At 43.6% G+C, this 10784-nt stretch overlaps 1 protein-coding gene across 1 annotated transcript in view; it reads right to left on the reverse strand.

The window, feature by feature from the left end:
- LOC106809764 (solute carrier family 23 member 2-like) overlaps positions 1-10539 on the reverse strand; it is a 33919-nt gene extending 23380 nt beyond the window's left edge. The window contains 2 exon segments of the mRNA XM_014812965.1: positions 4853-4945; positions 10318-10539. Coding sequence (XP_014668451.1) covers positions 4853-4945; positions 10318-10338 — 114 coding nt within the window. The 5' untranslated portion in view covers positions 10339-10539.
- Positions 10540-10784: the final 245 nt, after the last annotated feature.

Below are 10784 nucleotides of genomic sequence, written 5' to 3' on the forward strand. Positions count from 1 at the left end.
CCAAACAAGGTAGACCAGTGATTAGTGGACCGAATAAGCTCAAGAACGTACACACTTGCGTCTATATTGGTGCCAAAATTTGATGAGAAAATTAAGTCTGGGAAATCTACAGCCTCACTCCTGGGTAATTATTTGAGTGCTAGTGACTATTCCAACTATTCATAATGTACACTACAGAATCTCATATATAACTTCCTCTCATTATCTCCTAAGTAAGCATTGTTCAAGTAAGAGTTATGTGTGGAATTTCACTGTAAAATGGGAGCGCTCCACAACCACAGGTACTCGCCAACGCAGTTGAGAAACAAATCAATGTTTAACCCTCCTACAGGCTGCAATAGAGAGCTGCCACCTGTACCTAATTAACGCAGGCAAAAACTACACCATGCTATCACCACCACATGCACTGGCAGTGGCCACTGGCAGTGGCATATTAACACACTGACAGTACAGAATGCCATAGAAATTATACGATTTAAGGAGCATAAACCTTCTTCAAGCAAATTTAGCTTTTGAAATTTCACTGTGACATTGTAGCCTCATACATCCAGGCATGTATAGATTCTACTAGCAAACCCAGCAGTCAAATTCTTTCTAACACAGTAACAGTTAAATCCATGTTTAAATCCTTCCTCTTGAGGGTCAAAAGGTTATCAGACACTTACTCTTCGCACGTCAGTGGAAAGCACATTTCATGGTCCTTTCAATAAAGCCATAAAAATGCTAGGTCACCGCTGAAACAAAAAAGTTTTTCAAACGCTCCGTCACACCATGTCCTCAGAAAATGTCTAAAATCTGCCCTGTGCCCCATTGACCTTTGACCTGTGACCTCCAATTTCGGCACAGTGATGGCTTTTCCTACCATGATGCTATACACCGACTATCACGAGCCTAGGTCGAGCCGTTTAGATTTGTGCCGCAATTTTGCATTTCCTCCCTATACCTTAAGTTAAGGAGTGAATGTTCCCCCTTCTTTTACACCTCTTGACCTTTGACCTTTGACCCCCAGCTTCGACATCCCAATGTGCCAAATATCGTGACCGTACGTCGAGCGGTTAAGATTTGTGCCCAACTGTTGACGGACGCACGGACGGACGGACGGACGGACGGACGGACGGACGGACGGACGATCAAGCGATTCTACAAGCTGCATCTGACTATGTCAGATGAGCTAATAAATATATATATAGATATGTGTATGATATATACGATATATAGGAAAATAAACTGAGGCGAGTCAGCAGCACGGGTTAGAACTTGCCTTCGAGCGAGTGCACGCTCGCGAGACTGCGCACGTCCTCTCCCGACTCATGCTCCACACTGACCACGCTTACCACCAAGGTCGCGGTACACGCCCATGCCCCCGGGTCGTGCCGCCGACCCCCGCAGACCCCCGCCGCGACCTTGCAGCTCCCGGTGGCACCTTCTATGCGCTCGACGGGCATCGTGCCGCTGCCGGACGCTCCCAAGTTGATCTCGTCGGTGCCGCTGCGGGGCACACGGCCCCGGCCGTCGACAAGATGGCATCCGACGTTGCTCGGCGTCAGGTTTGACAAGGTCGCGACCTTTCCGCTGGAGGCAGACGGCGCGACGCGTGAGCTCGACTGCTGGGACGTGTCGCTGCATCCACAGGGAGCGCTCCACATCAGCTTGCGCGTCGACAGCCAACAAGTAAACTGCGCGTGAGAAATAAACGCGCGATTTTCGTTTCTCGGTAAACGCTATCTCTCATGTTGCTCATCCTCACTTCAAGTAATTTTGAAAAACGATGAAAACGAGATTTGCAACGCACAGTAGAGAGCAGTAAGACTCTGAGGAAAATCTACTATTCCACCACAAATCGCACAATTATGTAATGCCGAGCGTTGAATGAACCTGAACAATTGAATTTGTGTTTAGTAACAACACCAACACCAACAACAACAACAACAACAACAACAACAACAACAACAATATAAATAATAATTTCATAGCCTGTGAACATTGTTCTCAGGATCGATGACATTTTTTTTAAATCTCGAAATTCGACTAAGTTTTCTAAAGAGAAGCTACCTTGGCGAGATGCTGCCGAAATGGCTTCCAGGCTATTCCGTAGAGGATGGGATTTACCCAGCAGGTTAACGATGCAAGAACGTAGCAGAGTCTAAACAGTTCCCGAGACACTGTCACGGGTATGAGGGCCACCATGACCACAACCTGCACACGCAAAAGCACCCGTATTCAATGTTCTATCGTGCGACGTTCGTACCTTCTTTATTTCGTTTACGTTCTTTTTTCCATGCTAAATCATATTAAAATCATGGCTAGTAGTAGCATCACTATCGTTTTCCTATAGCCAGTAACATTATTGCTATCATCGTGGCCACTGTAAGTAGCATCATCATCACGGTCACAGCCGCTATTATATTTGCTATCATCGTTGCTATCGTCATATTCACTGTCAGCAGCATCATCATCACGGTCACAGCCGCTATTATATTTGCTATCATCGTTGCTATCGTCATATTCACTGTCAGCAGCATCATCATCACGGTCACAGCCGCTATTATATTTGCTATCATCGTTGCTATCGTCATATTCACTGTAAGCAGCATCATCATCACGGTCACAGCCGCTATTATATTTGCTATCGTCATATTCACTGTCAGCATCATCATCATCACGGTCACAGCCGCTATTATATTTGCTATCATCGTTGCTATCGTCATATTCACTGTAAGCAGCATCATCATCACGGTCACAGCCGCTATTATATTTGCTATCATTGTTGCTATCGTCATATTCACTGTCAGCAGCATCATCATCACGGTCACAGCCGCTATTATATTTGCTATCATCATTGCTATCGTCATATTCACTGTCAGCAGCATCATCATCACGGTCACCGTCATATTCACTGTAAGCAGCATCATCATCACGGTCACAGCCGCTATTATATTTGCTATCATCGTTGCTATCATCATATTCACTGTCAGCAGCATCATCATCACGGTCACAGCCGCTCAGCCGCTATTATATTTGCTATCATCGTTGCTATCGTCATATTCACTGTCAGCAGCATCATCATCATGGTCACAGCCGCTATTATATTTGCTATCATCGTTGCTATCGTCATATTCACTGTAACTTGTAAGCAGCAGCATCATCATCACGGTCACAGCCACTATTATATTTGCTATCATCGTTGCTATCGTCATATTCACTGTAAGCATCATCATCATCACGGTCACAGCCGCTATTATATTTGCTATCATCGTTGCTATCGTCATATTCACTGTAAGCATCATCATCATCACGGTCACAGCCGCTGACATCACAGACGCCCACGCGTACCTCGAGAGGCAGCCAGCAGACAGTGTAGATGATGCATATGATGATGCACATGCGCGACAAGTTCAGGACCCTCTTCCATCCTCCGCTGTCCGTTCGCTTGGTAGCGACACCCACCTGAAGCCAAGAAACGTACCCGACCACCCGCATTGCATTAGCCAACTTTCCCTTTTTAAGATTCCTCTTTTAAAAACTTCTGATAGAAAGGTTGGTAGAACGCTGAGAAACTTGTCAACTTTGACTTTTCCATAGTGTAAACCCAGCTTAAGCCAACTTTCCACTCGCGCGAGCTCGGGGAGCCCCCTGCCCTACACTAGGTAATGGCAGACATAGGCCAAGCCAAAGCCCATCACACTCACAGTCTGTTTCCACCCGTTTACCTCAGGTGGGGGAAGCATGTTTTTATCGTTAACTGTACATTTTTGGGAGAAATACACTGATTTCTGCTAGTAACACGTTAAGCTGGCCTTAGGTCGACCTTGCGACGCGACGCGATTGCCAGCGACGGATTTTCTGCAACTGGGTGCAACTCGCAGTGACGATTGCGTCGCAGGGACAGTTCGACCTAAGCACTCCTGCGACTGCTAGAGATGGGTCTGCGACGCTCAGCGACTGAAAAATGGACAGTCGCTTCGAGTTGCGCATGTACTACTTTTGCGACGCGATGCGACTAGTTTCCACCCGTCGCTTGGAGTTTTACCCGACATGAGCTGCCTTGCAATCGCTGCGACGAGATTCGAATGCATAAAAATAAAATGCATCGAATGCATCGAATGCAAAAGTCATGTAGCTGTTCAAAATGGCGACCGACTCGAGCCGTGGCCAGAGGCAGCTGAAGAAACATAATTGAATTATGGTCAGACAGGCCGTCACTTTTCGACTCTGAGTCAATAAGTTATTCCGATCGTGGTAAAAGGGACAGGGATCTAAATAAAATAGCTTTCCAGTTGGAAAGATTTTCAGGAATTATCGGCTCTTCTGGGATCCAATTAATGGCATAATGGCAACGGTATAAATATTTGTAAATATTTTACAAATACTTTTAAATGAGATGTTGATTTACAATCAAAACATGATATTTTCATCGTAAATTGACCGTCAACAAATCTGTAACATGGACGACGCCATTTTGAACGATCGCATGATCATTTAGTTGCGCGACCTATAGGCGATCGTCGCTTCGACCCAAGCGCCTTCTGCGACTGCCTGCGACTGCCTGTGACTGCCAGTGTCAGTCGCTCTCAGTCGCGTCTCTGTCGACCTAAGCACTCAGTCGCAGTGAGTTGCAATGCGTCGCGTCGCATTCAATCGCAATCCGAGTCTCCGACCCAAGGCCGGCTTTAGGAAGCCCCCCAGGCGAACAGAGAGTATTTGCCTCCCTACTCATATTAAAATGTCAACACCTAATACTGGTTGGGATATATTCATCAGAAAAACAGTCTAGGTTTTCACGGTTTCAGCTGACAAAAGACGTCACGGTTTTATCTACGACACACGTCATCACTCGCATGCAGAAAAATACCTTGGATTTCGACATCCATACGTGAACGATAATGACAACGTAACCCATCCAGGCGGTCAGCAGAGGCAGAAAGAAGTTGAGCGTGGTCGTGACCTGGAGATAGACGATGAAGTGGGGCGGTTGGTAGAGGTTTGGCGTGCACGTCTTGCGCCCGTTCGTGTTATCTGACAAACCGGACCACAGCCACAGCGGCACTCCGTACAACACGTGCGAGACACAGATCACCGCGACGAGACACTGGGCAACTCGCAGAGACATCGTGTCCTTTCGCTTGATAATGGCCATCAGCCTAATAGCAACGAGAGGAAACGAGAATGATTAAGAGGAGGAGACAGGACGGAAGGGTCGGGGAAGTTGTTAGAAGACGACTGCAATTAGTATGGTAGGGAGAATTTTTTCTAGCAGCGTGGCGTCTACTTTTTAACCTGCTTCTTCATGAAAGTGATTGGCATATCTGCCTGCATGGCGTGTTTAACAGGTCACGATAATACGATATGACACTTTCAAAGCAATACTTGGAAACCAAGTATCATTATCGTGCGCACGCTTGGAAAATACATAGAAACCGGTTTATCTTGAGCGATAATACTCAATAGAGAGGTGGGTAAATTGGTAATCTCTCTCAACGGGGTTAACTCGATTGTGGCAGAGGTGCGGGCTAAGCATGTAAGTCAAGTGCTACATGACATGTCTGTCAGTAACCCTATATAAATAGATAAGAAAAAGTAAAAAGGTATAGACAGGCGACTTTCTGTTTAGTGATGCAGAGAGAGGTACGTGACAGGCAGACAATGCATGGCTCACTTAATGCCACGCTGCAGGCATTACACGTATTTATATATTTGCACGCTGCACATATTTATATCCCTCTGCGATATTAGGTTGATCCTACTACTGTCATCATGTGTGTGTGTGTGTGTGTGTGTGTGTGTGTGTGTGTGTGTGTGTGTGTGTGCGTGCGTGTGTGTGCGTGCGTGCGTGTGCGTGCGTGTCTCTGTGTATTTATAAATGGAATCAGTTCAAATACAATTGTATAGATAAATTGCACTGCAAAATGCATGTGTGGGAAGGAGAGGGGGGACGGGGTGAGGGAAAAGGGGAGTCAGAGAAAAAGGGGAGATTGGGAATCGAAGAGGCAGAGGGAGAGGAAGAGAGGGGTAGGGTGCTAGAGGGATATACAATGAAGAGGGAGAAGAATAAATAGGGGAGGCATAGGAGAGAGAGGGCCGGAAACGGAAATAAACACGTGTATGCATTTAATAAAGGGACAAATTAACAATGACACACTTTCTTTATACAGTTTCTGATGGCAATATACAACGAATGGTCTGGAAATTTACGCAATCACAAATAAAGCACAGGAATACACGGCAAAGGTACCAGGGGCATCACTTAACGGCTTGTAACATATTACAAGGAGACAACAAGACTGAGGAATGGCTGTACCCTATAGCCTGGACACTAACGCGCATCATTGTGCATGTGCGCCAAGTATAACTGCTCTGACTGCGCGACCTGAAAATTAAGCTTATTAATATTATGTCAGAAGGCTTATACGGTTTGTGAAGCATTTTCCCTAGAGGAAGTAATCAACAACACATGCATAATAAACAACACATTTTATAACTAGAGGCAGAACATCGGATTTTGATTATTAAAAACGATTTTTAATTATTATATCTATTCAATACAGGATATACGTAATTATGAAATGGTTAAATAGTTAAATTTAAGATCAACATGGTCCATTTCTATACATGTATCCTTCATACATGCACTGTGCAACTCATCCATTATGACTAAAAAGTTACCAAGTGAAATCATTTTCCAAACAGGTGGCGCAGAGTTACTTGCATTCTCATATTACCATATATATGATATTATATATATATATTAGCCTCAAAAAAGCCTTAAAGGTGCCTTGCCTTGTAAAGCCAGCGTTGTGATCAAGTATAAAAGCGGTAAATTTGTGCGTGTAGTGCATTTATGTACATACGTCTCTATATATGCATGCATCACTCATGACAGGAACAAATGAATCACTCAGCAATATATTTAGTCCCAGCTTTCGGCAAATATATAATTTTCTGGTATGAACTTTCCTGATCAAGATCTAACATGTAGGACGATAGTTATAACAGCATTCTCTATTTGCCTCTCCTTTGTCAAATATATATATATATATACGCCTAGGGAGAGCCCGAAACGGGCATTACACAGAATAATAATGTAGTACAAATATCTATCGCTATAAAGTTCATAGATCATGTTTTGTTCAAATTCTTTAGTCTTCGTTCACTTTTTCTTTCATACTGTTTGATTCTCTTTATGCTGAAGCATTCACAAGTTGTATGCACAAGACCTCTCCACTCCTGTCTGTTGTCTACAACATTCCTACACTGATCAAGGACATTACCACACCTCAGAGCACCTTTGCAGGTATCCTTATAGCTCAATTTATGGCAACCAATAGATCGGGATCCATTTGCTAGTTTGCTGTATAGGAGTGCCTTTGCTGGTCTGTCATTATACATTCTACAGACGTGGCCAAACCAACGCAGATGAGGTCTAACTAGCTTCAACTCGATGTCTTCAACACCCGCTCTGTTCAGGACCTCCTCGTTACTGATCTAATGATCCCATTTAATATGCATGATTAAGCGCAGATGACGTTGTTGTATTGTTCTCAGTTATCGAACTTGATGATGGTACAGAGTCCAGGTTTCTCTGCCGTACATCAGAAGTGGCATAAGACACTGGTTGTAGACTTTGACTTTTAAGAAACACAGAATGACCCTTTAGTGTTTATTGTAAGGTCACGTGAGTTGAACACTCTTTGACGTAGTCGACCAAATGCACATGATGTTGCTTGGATACGAGCTGCAAGTTCCTCTTTCATAGAACAGTCATTTGTTACATAGCTGCCATTGATTCCCCCCAACGATGTATAATTAAAATCAATATATTAATATAAATCAAAAATTTGTATGCCGTATAACGAACATGCGAAAACATATATATCGGCAGCATTTGCCGTTGCGCTATGCCTTCACGTAACACTGATATGACGTTATCTCAAGTGAAGTCCAATAGATATAACAGATATATGTTATTCAGAGACTGAGAACCACGAGAATCAATCGGATCATGAAAGCAGCTAGTAATAGCTACAGCAACACTAACGTCGAAGCTTCACAATAGTATAATTTAACAGACACTGTGATTGTTTCACAAATTACTTCGTTAGCAACGTGTGAAATCCCCCGAACATAGTAAAGAGCCATGGAACTCATATAACAGCCACAGTCAAACATATGTGAATTAGCAGATACATCTACAGAAGAATTACCGTTTACTACTACATTCATACTACTACTTATTTATATGTACTTATTACAGTGGCTTATATTGACAATTGTGCACGTGTATCTGGTTATATATTTCAATGGCTGTCAGTGTCACCTGGGTTTGCTATAACATAACAACATAAACAGACCAACGTGCCTATGAGAATAATTCATAATCACCAAAACATGTCACTGTCAAGCATGGGTCTATCCATCAAGAGTACATAATAGAAATTGACTCTTGATCCATGTAGTGCTAGGGAAGTAGGAAGAGTTACACGAGTAGAGCTAGATCGTGCAATACACGAGCGTTTTACGAGAATCTATGTAACACACATGCAGGCACACACACGCACGCGCACGCACGTGCCCTTACACATGTACATACATGCACACACATGTATGCACACACACGCACGCACACACATGCATGCGTTGTACGTTCGCATACAAATGCGAGTGCACGCACGCACGCACGCACATGGCGCATTAACTTGCTACATAAAGGTAACCTGACGGCAGTAGTTGATGCGGAATTCTAGACCTTCAAGAACAGCAATTAGTATGCAAATATGATATTCCTGATATTCTAGCCTTTTCGCAATTATGTAACCGTGAAACTTTATTATAAGTAATCTCAGGAAGTAGTGTAACGAGCTTCCTGGAAGTAACCTGAGCTCAGTGTTATTATGTTTTATCATCTATAGTCTGAGATAATGCATTGCAGCAATCTTTCCTTTCACTCTTCTCTACAACGGCTATCTACTTCCAGCTTACAAGTTACAGCATTGCTCTTTAGAATAGTTTCAGCAGTCACATCTGGGTTGCCTCAGTTTGTGTACATGTATTGATTAATAGTGGCCTATATTAGTGTCAGCCTTGCACCTAGCTCTAGTACTATAGCTCGCGTACAGTTGCTGCAGGTTTGCGGCAACTGTACGTGGGCTATAGTACTAGAGCTACCTTGCACTATGTGACCTGCTAAGTAGGTGACCTGCTAATAAATGTGACCTGCTAAGTATGACTATATGCCACCTCCATATTCCACCTATGCCACATCTCTTGCAGAAAATATGGAAGTGCTTTCATTGTAGAGTAAAATAGATGGATAAAACTGTGTAAACTTCACACAGTTGCACAAATTCAAGAGAGATTTCAACTAACGTTCTTGTCGCTACAGCTCCCAACGGATCCAATCGCAGGTCGAATTCCACCCAAAATCAAATCTGGTGGCATGCTAACCTCACAACCTCATAAATATTAGTATTCTGACATAGTCTCTTGTGACATAGTCCAAGAGACTATATCAAAGGTTGGAAATATTTGCAATTTGTGAATGGGTGTGAAGTTATTGGGTTAAAACTGTTTATCCATTTTACCCACTATTTTAGTCTATCATTAGTCTAATAGTAAATTAAGTTAGTCTGAGGTCAACAAGTTGTGCAGTGTAGTGTAAAAGATTGTGCAGGATCTAACACACTACTCACTAGTCACGCTCATAGGGTCTAAGTCCTCCAGGGTAGGCCTACTGCCGGAACGTACCCTGGTACTATCTAATATCCCGGACCGTACCTCGCCTACTCCACTAACGAGTCTAGGGAGTCGCCTACGCCTACTCACTAACCCTAACCCTAACCCTGGCTAACCCTAGCCACAAGTTCCCATCTCGCTTAACACTACGTGGCGTGTGTCGTGTAACAGTCGGAGAGCCTGGTCGGTTTAGGCTAACCCTAACCATATCAAATAGTGACCATGCTTGCAGGGTACGTTCCGGTATATCGGACCGTACCCAGGGTACGTTCCGGCAGTACCCTGGGGGACATAGACCCTTAGATACAATAATGTAACCCAAACCCTATCCTCTTGGGTTTGGGTTACATTATTGTATCTAATATAGACCCTATGTCTATGAGCCCAATAGACCGAATAATTCTGTCCCATATAACCTTTTTTATATTTTGGTGAGGGTTATATTGGCGAGTTATATTGGCGTTATATTGGTGAGGGTTATATTGGTTATATTGGCCCAATATAACCCTCACCAAAATATAAAAAAGGTTATATGGGACAGAATTATTCGGTCTATGAGCCCAAGGGCCTGTGTACTTTTGTACTTACGCATTGAGCTGTTTTCGTCATAACTCCGTGGGAAGCGAGTAACGTAACGTTTTACCAATGACTCAATTCTCAGACACACTACCTTTGCTTTAGTAATATAAGTTCACAGACGTATTCCTGCCGAATTTGAAACTCAAGGAAAGTCAACTAACTTTACATTACAACGTCGACGAACACAACAGTTTTACACAAAAGTAAACAACAAAGTTTACCGGCGACGGCGCTAACTGCGCATGTACAATGAATACGGAACAGGAAGTTAACAGTGGCAGCGGCGGCTATAAGGTCATGCTAAGGTCATATACATGTATGGGTGTTGCTATCCCCCGGGCGTGGAGGGAGGTCCCGTGATAACGTTGACGATGACGTTCAAAACGTTAACCCTTACGGTAACTCTAACTACAAGACAACCAACACTAAACCTACATCTAAATATATTACCCAGGGGGCAAACCCCCATTTTTAGG

Source organism: Priapulus caudatus, unplaced genomic scaffold (genome assembly GCF_000485595.1).
Source record: "Priapulus caudatus unplaced genomic scaffold, Priapulus_caudatus-5.0.1 Scaffold382, whole genome shotgun sequence".
Classification (NCBI taxonomy): Eukaryota; Metazoa; Priapulida; class Priapulimorpha; order Priapulimorphida; family Priapulidae; genus Priapulus; species Priapulus caudatus.